This window comes from Acyrthosiphon pisum, chromosome A2, assembly GCF_005508785.2.
Source record: "Acyrthosiphon pisum isolate AL4f chromosome A2, pea_aphid_22Mar2018_4r6ur, whole genome shotgun sequence".
Taxonomy (NCBI): domain Eukaryota; kingdom Metazoa; phylum Arthropoda; class Insecta; order Hemiptera; family Aphididae; genus Acyrthosiphon; species Acyrthosiphon pisum.
In genome coordinates, this window is record NC_042495.1 from 16,000,240 (window position 1) to 16,015,523 (window position 15,284).

At 28.1% G+C, this 15,284-nt stretch overlaps 2 protein-coding genes across 2 annotated transcripts; both read left to right on the forward strand.

Annotated features, from left to right (window-relative positions):
- The first annotated feature begins 1,703 nt into the window (after positions 1–1,703).
- On the forward strand, positions 1,704–2,752 carry LOC100575451. The gene is made up of 3 exons (XM_029489293.1): positions 1,704–1,922; positions 1,991–2,158; positions 2,677–2,752. The coding sequence occupies exons 1-3, from the start codon at positions 1,774–1,776 to the stop codon at positions 2,750–2,752; spliced, it is 393 nt and encodes a 130-aa protein (XP_029345153.1). The 5' UTR covers positions 1,704–1,773.
- LOC115034259 (pickpocket protein 19-like) lies at positions 2,682–12,267 on the forward strand. The gene is made up of 6 exons (XM_029490482.1): positions 2,682–2,810; positions 3,104–3,206; positions 3,655–3,931; positions 6,676–6,838; positions 6,964–7,067; positions 11,883–12,267. Exons 1-6 carry the CDS (start codon positions 2,758–2,760, stop codon positions 11,999–12,001), a joined length of 819 nt encoding a protein of 272 aa, XP_029346342.1. The 5' UTR covers positions 2,682–2,757; the 3' UTR covers positions 12,002–12,267.
- Positions 12,268–15,284: the final 3,017 nt, after the last annotated feature.

Sequence of the window (15,284 nt, forward strand, 5' to 3'; positions counted from 1 at the left end):
TCTATCGCTGATTACATTTTGAATTAAAGCAATACGATAAAAATGTAATCTTAAATTCCTATATCTACGAGATACCTACTCGTATTGTACTATTAGACCGCGGGTTATAATAATATGCAATTTTCCATAATACGCAAAATGCCAATATAATCGCCTTTTTCTACAATAAATTTATATTTCACGGATTCGTAGTGTTAACGGCATATTTTACTCATTTTTCTACATGAAATAAATTCGACAGTTTAACACTGTCAGACCGGACGAGTTTCTAACCGTCATCGTATCTCGTAAATCGTTATTACTTATTACCTATACCTAGGTAGGTATCGAGTTTTATATGATATTTCGTTTAATCGTTTGCACGCGCACAATCACCAGTTACGTCATGTCTTTTCTACGTTTAAATAATGTCCTTTGATGTTGTTCTTTTTATGCATTCAACCTTATTTTGGACGACAAACGCCATGATGGTTTCACAATGGTTCACTCGGATATAGCCTAGTAATAGCGACGCCCCTGGTAATATTATATTTCTATGAAAACTATTATAGGTAGTACCTGCTAAGTAGGTCATAAAGGAATGTTACTTCGTTTATTATATCAATATATTTTATTGTTTTCAACAAGACCTATTTTTTTTATAAAGTTAATATTTTTTTTTTTTTGCCGGTAATACTTTTATATTGAATGAATACCTACATACCTAGATCATAATAAAACTATGGAAAGTAGTTTTTTTAATTTAATTTTTAGTGCGTATTTTAGTATTATGTATGCATATGTCAAGCATTTGTGCTGAATTTCTGCATGCTTGCATGCATATTATAATATAATCGAGTTTATTTTCAGTGTATTATCCGTGTTCAAATTATTAATTTTTTTATTATTATATTGTGCTGTTTCACATAATATATGAAGTAAATAGTAATATTTATAAACTATTGAACATATATTTATTTTATAGCTCAAAATATCACGTTCGATATCTGATAAATGATATTTTATGAATTACAAAGATAATTTGTAGTTTTACTTTAATTTACTTTCGACGTGTACAAAAAAATGAAAAATAAAAGTTAAAAATAATTTTTCCATTAGGATAATAACAGCATAACAGTACAGTACATTACGATATCACCGTAGATCTAAAAAAAAACTGGCGGCGTATCATGCATTAGTGGTCGCTTTCGTGACAATGGCGATGTGGGAAAAATGCGAATTTCTCTGTCGTCAGTCCGTTGATACTGTCACACGACAAACATGCATTATACTACACGAAGGAAAAATAGAGACAATAAACAAATAAATGTTTGGTGGGGACCTCTCAGGTCCGGTTTGTTATACCTTAAGGAGTTCTCCGAGACGACTACCCTGCACGGTATACGCCATATTGGCCTATCCAACAGACATTTTATAGAAATGTAAGTAGTACAAATAATAGGACTTGACGAAATAAACATACAAAATCAATACGGTAATATAATACAATATATAATCATATATTATATAGATTATAGGTGCATCGCGTCCTCTTAATAATTTATATTTATTTAAATAATATGTATATAAAAAAAATATAGGTCGTATGGCCGTAAGGTACCTACTATAATATTCAACTTATATATTATTATTTTATTCATAAGCATATTATACCGAAAATGTATACACTACTCATCGAGTGTCTTACATTTTTATACACCTCATAAAACCGTTTTACGCAGATTTCTTTGGGTTCTCTGCGAAATTTTGGCGATTTACGGATCTTTTAATGTGATGCGGGACAGTTGGATACGATACAATACAAACCCTACTGTTATAACAGTACAGAAAGATTATCGATTTTGGTACCTTCAGTTTCCAAGTTCTACATTCTGTTACGTAGACCCCGTGGACACAGAATTCGCTAAAGATTATGTACAGCGGTGGGTGGATATAATATTGTACTATATAAATATTATTTGTATTAAATTTGCAATATTTTTTTATCTAGTAAATGGAAAGTAAGTTCTGGCGAAAAATTTGATTACTACATGGATTTTGTGAAAAAAGTAGCGAACATAACGTATGAAAACATAGACAGCATTGCGCCTTTTGTTAATAATACTGAATTAATAAATGTTAACATTATCGACTTGGTTTTGAAGGTATTGTTGAATACGTTGATTTGTTATTTTTACAAGGTTTTTATACATGTATATTACAATTCCTTAATAAAAATAATAAAAAGTATTAATCGAAATCTAAAATATTAGGACAGCTACAAACATTAAGTATAGTCGTTGCGGTCTTGATTTACTATTATAATCTTACCTCAGCCCAGTATAATAAGCTCTTGTCAGGCTCTTTTCGTCATATTTGAAAAAACGTATAGAGACAGAAAATCGGATTTGCATAGCGTAAAATATAGACTATTCAACATTTTAAACAACTCATAAAAAATTACCGTCAACATTTGAACTTCAAACTAATAACCATCGTAAAAAAAGTATTGAGATTTTATAATTGCTGTAAGAAAACTTATGAGAAACGTTGTATTAAATGTTTAAGGTATAAGGTATTAAAATAAAATGTACGTATAGTATAAAGATTAATAAATAGGTTTTAATGTTAACTATGATTTATCAAAATATTTTAATTTTAGTTTTTACTATAATTAACAATTGTATTATCTTACAGGTACATGCTGAACCTCGTTTTAGAACCACAATATTCAGCACTGACTATAAAAATATCACTTTTCAACCAGTATTAACTGAAATGGGTATCTGTTACACTTTCAGTGGAACAATAACAAATTACTTAACACCTAAGTAAGCAGTTGTTTGAATAATATTTTTAAATTTACATTTCAGCTCAATTTATTTGTTATTATCCAAGTGACTGGGGATTAAAAATCAAAATAATGTTTGTATACTTATATAGGTATACGAATTTAATAATGTTTGAAAAAACCAAATAGTTTAGCCATACTACGATGATATAAGAAACCAGTGTTACGATTTACCTATAATATAAAATTATAACAAATAATACAATATATGTTTTAAATTATATAGCCAAACCTATTATTTGCTAAATATTAAACACATCTTTATAATTACAGTAGTAAACTCCAAAACATAAATTCCAACTCTCCAACACCATCGTGTAACTTTCTCAACTCATTATGTTACGCAAGAGCAGAATACCTACCTCGGAGTGTTTTGGTAATTATAAAAAAACTTTGTACGACATTAATGGATTTATAGTTTATACTTTATAATTATTATAATTGCGAGCCCATTGATAATTATTTATTTAAAAATAACCGAGTAAAGGTATGATCTTTTGTGAATTATAATTTATTTTTAAAACATTAATATAATTGTATTTTATGTAGAAGGATCAACGGTAATCACAGTGTAACTTTTATGTATTTTACTAATGCCTAATATAGGTACTATATATAATAAACACATAAATAATACACAATTAATAATGTCTGGACTTGGAGACTAATATTTTTTTATCCAAAAATTGAATTATAATATTATAATATAATATTTAAACTGACTTGCCATAAATTTGTCTGTACATTGAAAAATAAATATTATATATATAGTTCACCTAAAATGTCATAAATAAATGTATATTGCAATATTATATTCGTTACAGTATTACGTGCATTACCCAAAGGAAGTACCAAATATAGTAGACAAATATTATTCGGTGCAAGAGAACATGGAACGAGATACTACGTTCACGTTTTGGGAGATGACATCTGCTCCTGAACTGAGACGGTTAAGCCCGTCGCAACGTCGATGTCGTTTCATGGACGAACCAATGGACAACACAATACCCGTTTACAGTTACAACGTGTGTAGGATGATATGCAGAAGAAATCTGGCTCTGAAGATGTGCAAGTGCACTCCGCACTTTTACCCGTACCCAGGTGCATCATAAAATACAATATTATTTTATTATGGTCGATTTTAAATAAACAATTATTATTAAAGACACTTAGGTACTTACTATAGCAGGCAACAATATTATACTGTAATTAATTATTTCCAAATGCAATGCAATTATTACGAATTAACCGTAATATGTGAGAACTCAATATTTGAAACTAAACATACTATCTTTTTTATTAATATCATTCGTTTCAATTGATGGGTATATTATTGTCTTTTAAACATAGGCATGTAAACGGCAGGGGACACACCGGTGCACTGTGCCTCCAAAAAAATCATGTAGGTACAGCTAAAAAGAATTAGTTTACAGCACATATTATATTATAATACATTCATTGATTTGGTTTACATTTTATATATTATCTAATGTTAATATTATTGTATATTACAAACTACATTAATTTATTGTACAAAATTCCTCACCACCTTAGCAGCACATTAAATGAAAATCGATGTTATATCAAACTTCTTAATGTTGCATGAGGTATTGTACGTGGCGCGTTTTTTTTATTGTGGTTTCCCCGAGTATAAACTTTAGGCCTAATCCACACAGAGGAGAATGGGCTAACTGTCAGACATTTATAATAAGGGAAACGGTTACACGTTGTATCGTATTATATTGTGTATTTTAAGCTAAACTGACCGATAATTGTTTTATAATATAACTTTGATTTAATATAATATTAAAGTATCACTCGTCTGACCGAAAATTTCCCATTGCCCTCATTGCCAGTGTTGAATTCAAGACGTGTAGAATATTATCGACAGACAGACAGTTCGAAAAAAAACGGGAATATTTCTTATTTGACAAGAATACAAAATGTAAATTTATAAAAAAAATTAATTTTCTCCACAAATAAAATATATAGGTATTACATTTTTAACACTGTTGGGTAATCCTCTCCATATCGATTTATTTCTGTCTACTGAATTCAACACTGTATACAATATATACCTGAAAATACATATTAGTAATTTTATATTGCTAAACTACACTTACCTACTTAGTATACCTACTATTACCACTTTTCTTTTAATATTCGTTTAACAAAAATGAAACATTTATTTCCACGTTCCATTATTAATCCATATCGTACATTTAACTAAGATTTTGTTTGTCTTTCTTGAATATAATAGCTAGAATGATAAGTATAAATGTCCAAACGCAAAAATAATCAGTCTCATCACGATATATCCTTGAAAACTTATTCACTGAAAATAAGCTTTGGAAATTAGAATAAAAACATTTTTAATTTAAATTAATTTTCGTAACATAAAACTATTGAAAAACAGGGAATGAACTAAAAATAAAAAAAAATTGTCAGTTAAATAATATCAAACTACAAAAATAATAGAACTCATACGTTTGAATTAAAATAACAGACTGACTGTCAATATAAATTATAAAATAAACACAGCAAATAATAATATAATATGGTATTTTATTTGTACCCAACAAAATTTTATATTTTCATTATAGCCACCATATTATTATTATATTATACTTTCCAGCCAACATAATATTATACATTTTAATATAACCGTTGTTTGTTTTACCTAATAAATAAAATAATATATTTTATTATTATAAGTACAGTTATTATAGTTATTGAATTTATTTATTATAACTAAATTATATTATTGTTTGACATATTTTCATTATAATATGATTTTTATAAAATAATTGTCCTATTATTTTACGTGTAATGATTATGAGATAATAATGTTAGGTAATACAATGTTCAACTCTACTACTAATAATTTAAACAATTGATTATTACTACTTACATTTTTTTGTAACGGTATATAAAAAATATCATAGTACAAATGACGGTCAACCTGGTTGTGGGGTGATAAATTGTATTCGACGCCTTGGAGGAGAGATAACAAATAATAGTACAACAAATGTGTTTTGAATTTTTGATGTTCTTCAACTAGTAAAAATAATTATATTAAAATATAAAAACCTAATTTTTATTAATACATTTTTTTAAATATTTGTATTACCTATGTACCATTGTACCTACATTATAATGTGCAGTTTTATTTTAATTTCACATAACAAATGGGTGTTCCTTCATGTCTAAAAAAAAAAATATGATACGATTTTAAAATTTGTTATTTTATCCTCTTTCGGACACTAAAGTAGTAAAGTCTAAACACACCTATGCTTCTGGCATAAACATAAATAACATGAAATTGACTTGTAGATATTATGGCCTAGATCAATAACTATAACAAAGACAAATTAATAACTATTATAGTGTTGTATCAAGCATAATATAATATAATATACCTATTATATACAAATGTATATTTGCATAAACGTGTACATGGAGTTAGGGTAAACATAATATATTATGTTGTTGTCTGTTGCAAATGCATAAACATCAATATGAAAACTAATAACTAAGTAAAGAAAACATGTATGTAATATTATGTAACAAAATTTAGTATTAAGTCTAACTACATTTTAGTAGGCTAAAAACAAGATGAAGCAACATAGAAACTAGGTTAAGCTATAATATATAAGAGATATGAGTGGGCAAATGTTGGTTCTTCGCGTAGCAGTGATCACTCGATGCAGTTGGGTTGTAAAACAAAACAATAATAAATACATGTTCTATTTGAATTGTGTATGTGTTATTATTTATTAGTGATCGGCGGAACCAATCGTCGTATAATACTGGTACAATATAATATATCAAGTGTTATGTTTTAGGTACAATGAAAGTTTGCAATATCGAAGGGCTCCATTGTTTGTCGATGCATAGCAATATGTTGATAACATTAGAAAAAAATGACGGGACACCGATCGACTGCAATTGCCAGATGCAGTGCGAGGAAGTTAAACTGTTTTTGGACAGGAATTCAAAGAGGACATGGTGGGTAACGCACGCGAATTGGACGTGTTCATATAAAACAAAAAAAATAATAATTAAAACCACGTGCCTGCATAATATTTTCTCACATAATATTGCTATTCCCGTTTTTATTTTGTAAATGACAGGGCGTATCCAGTGCCGTGGGACATCCGTTACCGCTGGGCCGTTGACAAATATAGTAAGACACGATTGCGCCGCGACGTCATTTACAGCTTTGAAGATTTATTGGGTAAGTTTGTGCGTGCGTGTGTGTGTGTGTGTGTGTGTGAGTTCATTGTTTTTCAAAACAAATGATCTCTATCGTTGTCGCCTTGGACCATCACAATTCGATCATGAACGGTATTCTTCACCTACCTATACTCATATACGATAAACACAATTGACAATAAAAAGGCACACGGCATATTCAACATCGTGCGTTAGATGTATTAGTGTGTTATCCGGTTATTTAAGTTCTAGTTGTTTTGTTTTAACTTCTTATAGGTTTTCAATCAACTACGATATTAACTTAAATATAAAATACTAACAAATATAAAATAATAAAAAAGCAATTTCTAAAAACAATAATTAATAATGATAATATTGCTATTTATTATAAAATATTCATTCATTGCACTATCCAATTAATACAAACAAACAAAATGTATAAATTCATATTTGATATTTTTACGTAGGTATATATTTGTGATTAATATTAATTTATAATTACTTAGTCGTGATAAGTACAAAATATGTTACTGTCAAAGTTGTCTTGAGATTTACTGTAGTGGTACCTACCTATAGATGTAAACATGTTTCTAATTACATATTCATGGAAAATAATGTTGTTATTATTTATGTAATTTATAGAACTAAACATGACACAACGATTAAATTATAAAATCAATTGCCATTTTTAATTTACTCGGTAATTCTTAAATTGTTTTGCTTCTTTCTACACAATAAATTATTTTTTTTTAAATAAATGTTAACATTTTGATATCAATGGCTGCAGTATCTATAATAATGAAAATTACTTTTGCAAACTATAATATTTCGCTTTCCCTCGAGATTGAAGATGATGTCGACCACTAAGGACGTTTTCAACAAAAAATCATTTAAAAAATAAATAAATAAAAAGAATCCTGCAATTCAAAATGGCCACCCCGTCGTTTTACTATATAATATACTATATGGTCTATCTATATATACATTATATTTTGTTGCATGAATTATTTTACATAAAAAAAAAACGCATAATAATATATCATCTCTAGCGCTGTAACCGTCTAAGTCAATATTGAATAAATTTATTTAAAATATAGCAACAACTAAAAAGGTTAATTCATTTAATTTTACGAGGAAGCGTATACATAACAAGATACGTAGAACTAAAGGTACCCGTAAATTTTATAATACGTACCTACATAATATACATATAGTACATAATATTATGTTATGCAATATATATTATTATAATATAATATATACCTGTACTTATGTCTTGTGCCGTATATGGTTTTTGTAAGTTATACTCGGGATACGTAGGTACATGGGTAGGTACCAGGACAAATTATTCCGATAGTCGCACATAATCGCATTATTGCATCGATTACACGGGTAGTTAACATTTTATAACTGTATTATTGGAATATCAATTGTAATGCGTTTTTATACATAAAATACATAATAGTAGGTACATTATGTAGACATTTCGTGTGTGTGTGTGGTGTGGTAGGCATCCCGCATACTCCGGGGGCATTAAACTGTTGAGAAACAAAACATTTAAATACAATGCTTATACATATTATTATACATAGATGATACTACACATGCGCAGCTATAAATTTGCCATTTACATAGGCCGATCGATTTATTCCCATTATAGCGATCATGAATTATGATCACTTGAATTTAGAGAGTATTAACAATCACGACTATTCTCGTGTATTATGTCAGCGTCAAATGAAACCTTTGCACGGTTCGAATATGCAATGCATTAGTATTTAGATACGAAACTATCTATTATCAAACTATACTCGCTACCTATCTACCTATTTAATAATATTTATACTCACAGTATTGGAATTACAATGAGGCATTTTTCAAAACAAATTTCAAAAAAAATATTATTGCTACCATCAGTAAGTAATGGAGTGTATGTTTATAGTTGTAACCAATACTTACTGGTCAGCAGTGGCATACGCGGGGGCTAACGAACTGAAGCCCCTTCCCCCCTTGCCCGTATTATTATTACTTTTTTAAGAATATTTATCAAGTTTCAACTGTCGTCAACTAGTAAGCATGACGTAAATTCATACACGTCTTACCAGAATGAATTCATATTTGCATACCGATTTTCCTAAAATAATCGGTAATTTTATGGTAAAAGTATGAACTACTTATACCTACGAAAGACCTTTTATTAAAGTTTCAAGCCTTAGCTAGATAAAATTAATATTTTATACATTTTTAACTACAAATTAATTGTGGTTTTGTCAACATTTTAACTTTAAATACTTATAAAAAAAAATTTTGTCAATATGAATCGTTAATATTTTCAAATAGCTATAGTAAAAACTTATGATGAACCTTGTATTACAGTTTTAAGCTTTTTGCCCAAACAAATAATTATTTACTGAAATTTTTTAGAAAAAAACTAAAATTAATCAAATACAATCCAAGTCTAATCATTAACCGTCTAATCAGGGTTAACAAATTTTCATTTATTTTTTTTCTCATGATTATTAAAAAAATTACTGAGAATTTTCAATTTCAACCTCCCAAAAGACGAACTAGATTAAATTTTCATCTAAAACTCTCCATTGAAGTTTATGATCAGATCATTTTTTCTACTAGAAAATTTGAGAAGTTGAAGTTGTACAAACATACCTCGTCTGCAATTATTAGATAATATATAAAATAAAAATTAACTTGTAATTAATTTTCAAGCCTCCCCCCACAATGAAAAATTCTGCGTACCCTACTTCTGGTCAGTTATTAATGACTTAAATCATTGTAAAATTATTTATATTACATAGGTACATTTTACATTTTGGACATTATGTCGTCAATAATTATGATAATATATATAGTTGAAAATTCATTTATGCTTCTTGATCCAACCATAAAAAGCAATTTATTGTTGGTTAAAATAAAAAAATTGCGTGATATAGCCTTAATAACTTAATAACATAGGTAGGTAGTAAAAACATAATATGTCAAATTCAAGTAGAGTATGCTTTCAATATTATATAAGAAAACAATTTAATTTTACTTTATAGTTAGCACTTAACAAACACCTACTCTGATTGGCTTCATTGAAAAACATTAACAGAATGACACGCCCATAATAGGTACAATCGTTTATTTAAATTTTTATACCGTACAATTAATGGCGACAATTAAAGTTACCAAACAATTAATTTAAAATTCATTAAAATCAATTTTTTGCGAATCGTATCCAGACTATTGTTGTCCGACAATAAAAAACGAGTCTGGAGTTTTTTAAAATCAGACTTTATTATTGTCCCACGAATTTTTGACCGATATAGCCGTATTACACAACTGTTACTGTAGTCACTGTGTCACTGTGGCCACGGATATGTTACTATAATATAATACATCGCGTCTCAGTGGTTATTACTTGTCTTATTATACAAATTATTATGAAATAATAATAAATAATAATTTTAATTTGTTCGGCGGTGCATAATGAAAGACGTAAAACGTTTACTTCGCGCGCTCGTCCGATTCCGTCACGCGATGCCCGAGCCCCGAGAGGCTGTGCCGGTAACATTTTCCCGACGAAGGAGCATTTAATATTTTATAAATCCATACTAAATCGTTTTTTACGCTGTTGGACATAAATCTGTCGGTAATTGATGATGCAGAGTAGCAGAGTGTATATTTCTCGGTAAAACTCGAGCGCACGACACCGTGATAATAATATGGAGGCGGTGAATATTTATGTATATTGTATAAGTTGTACGAATATGTATAATATTATCACACAGGCAATGGCGTAACTGAGTAAAAAAAACTAGGCAGGGGGAGGGGGTAAAATGATTTATTCACCGAAATCGAAAACATAACCTAATTGTTTGTTTTTACACAACACATTCTATGGCTTATAGAAACAAATCGTAGGTACCCATATTATGATGGCGTACCGTTAACTAAGTATTTAATTATTTAAGTACCTACATAAAAAATAAACATATAGATGTTGTGCACTATGCATCAGTAGAAACGTAAATACCCATATGCAATAATTTTTTATTTGATAAAATATTTATGTTAAATATTGTATTGTATTCTTTTTCTATTTTAGAAGATTTAAAAATGTCTACCGTTGGCATATCTCGAGATATATCATTGCCCCCTGACAAAAATGTCGCTGAGGAAGAGCCCCCGTAATTACGCCACTGCATACGTGTATACCGATATAATATTGTAAATCGAATACAGACAGAAGGGATACAGCTATATAATACAATATAATATATAGGTTACGGTCATACGCCCATATACAGCTATAATAGGAGACCGTGCGGTTGTAAAAGAAAATAAATGGTATTTAAAAAAAAAATGCCGCCGGAATGTATACGATTTCAAACACACCGTAAACAATTTTAACGAGTATAAAAATATATAATTAAGCCATTTGTCAAATTTTATTATAGTTTCGTAAAATATATAGCTTTTAGCATAAAATAAAATGTATACAACATACCTGATGATGACGGCGTGTATAATACATAATAATGTGCAGTAGGTACATGTCGCGGTCGTCTTAACGTTCCATTTCGTCTAATAAAATAAAATATGACGTGTCTACTCGTAAGTTTTACTGTGTAATACCCAATACTTATATAATTCGCAAATAAACACTAATTGCACTTGCACAATAAATCGCATTTAGATACCTACATGGTATAGGTACCTACTAATATACGAAATATGACAAAATCTATATTTATGTTAAGTTCAATAATATTTTATACATACTATAATATTATATTATAATGCATACACTATTATTACTTTAAACTAATGATTCCAGTTTCCCTCGGAGGCACGGCGTCATTTTTTCTCGGTTGCAGCGTTCTGTCTTTCATCGAAATCGGATACTATCTCACACTAAGACTGTATTGGTTTGTCAATCGAAAACACAATGATTAATTGTACCTATTTAATAGCAACACTGTCGTCTGCTGGAGTCATAACCTCATATATTAAGCAGAAACTATACACATCATTTTTTCATTTTTTTATTTGTTGCAATATTGTAATGATACCTAAATGTATATAAACTATGTATATGTATGTAAATATATTTTTTCATTATACTTTAGATTCATAACGAACCGATGAAATTATTGATTTTACAATGATATTATGTAATTTTTTATGCTTACACCACCTGTTGGAAAAGTAAAAATGCTTTAATCTTCAATTTAAATATATTATATTTTCTGGCAAAAAAGTGAATATAGTTACTACTTTAGTAGGGAAGGGGGAGAGGGTAAAAGTAAATATTCCCAGAAATGTTCTTAATAATTTTAAAAAAGAAAAGAAATTATTCGCATTCAGTTTTTTAAAATTATTGATAAAGAAATTGATGCTTGGTCAAAAAGCTTGACAATTTAATACAAAATCCCACATAGTATAATCATAATCCTTAGTGAAACCCTAAAAGCCTAAAAAATAAATTTTCATAATTTTGTTTTATAGACATTATATTAAGTTCAAATTTTGAGGAAATCGTATATTTTAGCGGAAAATAACGTGATTTTAGTTAATTTGTTGTAATTTAAAAATATTTATGGAAACTTAAAACTATTTTGAACTATACCTACATGCATGTTATAGCAATACATTGTATCTTATGAAATAATTAATTATATAAAATATTGTGTCAACATGGCAAGATAATTGTCATTTAAAGCATGCCTGTTTTGGCGTGGGTAATATAAGTTAATTATATACAAATTAAATTTAAACAATAGAAGTATATTGTTTAGTCATTGTGAAAATAAATATATTTCAAATGAATCCATTTTCAGCTTTTCAAATTATTTTATAAAACCATTAAACAAATTATATTTATTTTCGACTATCGTTTTTATAGCATTTGTCTAGACTATTGTATAAAATGAAACTTGTAATACAAAGTTTCTGCTTTAATTATTTAATAATTTTTTTACTATTATTTAGTTAAAATTCTTATTTTTTTTTTGCTTAATTTGTATTACTGGTAAGCATTAAAAATTGTATTATACTTTTAAATTCTATTACATTGATTCGACTCAGTTTCATATATTTTTAACCTTATTTATAATATTTTTATAAAACCAATAGTTATATTATTTATTAAAAAAATATGAAAGTATATAATATTATACACCATACATACATAAAATTGAATTTTTAAAATTATAATTTAATATTATTTATTATAGGTATGGAATGTATTTTTTGCTGGACCTTACATAATATTACTCGTGCATATATTTTCTATGTATACTAGTTTTATATACAATGATATATTTTCCAAATCTCTCAATTTGTTTGGATCCAATGAATCAATTGTAATAAATAATAAAGATTTACAGATTAATCCTTCCTTATCATCAGATTATGATCAAGTCCCATATCCTGTAGCACTTGACCCTGTACGGCAGGTAAACATTTATGATATATTTTCAAAGCTTTAACAATTGGTCTGCCATTTATTTGTTCAATATTAAAATTAATATTTATTGTTCTATTTATAGTTGGCATTAAACAAAATTGTGTTTTTAAATGCATATAATATGAAAATCTCCATTATAATTGGTGTATTACACATGTTGAGTGGTGTTATCCTAAGTTTGTACAATAATAGGTAAGGGTTTTTTTATATAATAATTAACACATCCAAATAGTTGTATTATGTAATATTGTATAAATAATTCAATTTATATATATTTTAAAGATCGGCTTTCCATTTATAGTGATTTCATTTCACAAGTTATATCTTGGTATTCCTATTCTTTTATTTTTTTTTTTGCAGACCTATTACACGAGTAATAGAAAGAACTCTAAGCACAAAGACCACATCATCTGCGTCAACTAAGAAATCCAATCGACCAAGAAGAGGAGGAAAAGAAATTTACCAGCGAGTAGCAGAAGTTGGAATAGTAGGTATCATCCTTCATTACTAGATTCGTATTTTGAATATAGGTACATCACATATTATTTTGTTAGAAATAAATTCAATGAAAAGTCACCACAATATGTGGTTAATACAAACATAATTTTGTTTCCCATGTTATCTTAAGTTAAAATGATTTCATTGTATTACTGATGAAATATCAGCGGATAGTAATAACTAATAAGTAATAACTATAACTGAATATGATTAATAAATACAACTAATAAAAGGTATTCCTATTCTTTTATTTTTTTTTTTTGCAGACCTATTACACGAGTAATAGAAAGAACTCTAAGCACAAAGACCACATCATCTGCGTCAACTAAGAAATCCAATCGACCAAGAAGAGGAGGAAAAGAAATTTACCAGCGAGTAGCAGAAGTTGGAATAGTAGGTATCATCCTTCATTACTAGATTCGTATTTTGAATATAGGTACATCACATATTATTTTGTTAGAAATAAATTCAATGAAAAGTCACCACAATATGTGGTTAATACAAACATAATTTTGTTTCCCATGTTATCTTAAGTTAAAATGATTTCATTGTATTACTGATGAAATATCAGCGGATAGTAATAACTAATAAGTAATAACTATAACTGAATATGATTAATAAATACAACTAATATATATATTTTTCTTTATTACCTATCATATGTTTAGAGGAAAAGGCAGGTAAAAAAATTTCAAATACGTTCGATGGTAAAAAGGATGTAGAAACTGAGACAGAAAATTCAAAATACAATAAAAATAATGATTCAGAATAAGAACCATAAGTATATCTTAATCAACTTCAAATATTTTTCTACAAAATGATCATAGCCACTTCATTAGTGCCTTACCGCCGCCACATGCCTATCTAACTGGCAACAATACTGTTATAAAGTATTATGATTTTTACTAATTCAACATTATGTTTTAGGACTATATCTTAAATTCTTTATACCAGTTGTGGGTACTAAGAGCCCTAGACAATACAGAAGAATTGATCATCGCTTGGACGTTAAATTACTGAATTTCTATTAGATCTTCCTCAGTTAAGATGTTTATAGTGTCATCGGCAATAAACTGCTCAGCTCAAGTGCTAATCATTGGTAACTAATAAATAGTTATCATAAAGTTAGCACAATTAATATGAACAAATTATTGTTTTACAGTTTCCGTGTTATCTGTGCTTTCAATTTTTTACTTAACCAAAAGGTCATAAAGAATATTCTGATAATGTCAGAGAAAAATTCCAAGTTCCCGATTATGACGATTTAGCGAT

What these genes read in the sequence shown, in the direction of transcription:
- LOC115034259 (XM_029490482.1), top strand. Translation starts at nt 2,758, where the DNA reads ATGGGTATCTGTTACACTTTCAGTGGAACAATAACAAATTACTTAACA. An exon ending in ACCTACCTCGGAGTGTTTTG is followed by an intron (nt 3,207 to 3,654) that starts GTAATTATAAAA and finishes TATTCGTTACAG; the next exon opens with TATTACGTGCATTACCCAAA. An exon ending in AGGAATTCAAAGAGGACATG is followed by an intron (nt 6,839 to 6,963) that starts GTGGGTAACGCA and finishes TGTAAATGACAG; the next exon opens with GGCGTATCCAGTGCCGTGGG.
- LOC100575451 (XM_029489293.1), top strand. Translation starts at nt 1,774, where the DNA reads ATGCGGGACAGTTGGATACGATACAATACAAACCCTACTGTTATAACA. An exon ending in GCTAAAGATTATGTACAGCG is followed by an intron (nt 1,923 to 1,990) that starts GTGGGTGGATAT and finishes TTTTTTATCTAG; the next exon opens with TAAATGGAAAGTAAGTTCTG. An exon ending in TTGAAGGTATTGTTGAATAC is followed by an intron (nt 2,159 to 2,676) that starts GTTGATTTGTTA and finishes ATTATCTTACAG; the next exon opens with GTACATGCTGAACCTCGTTT.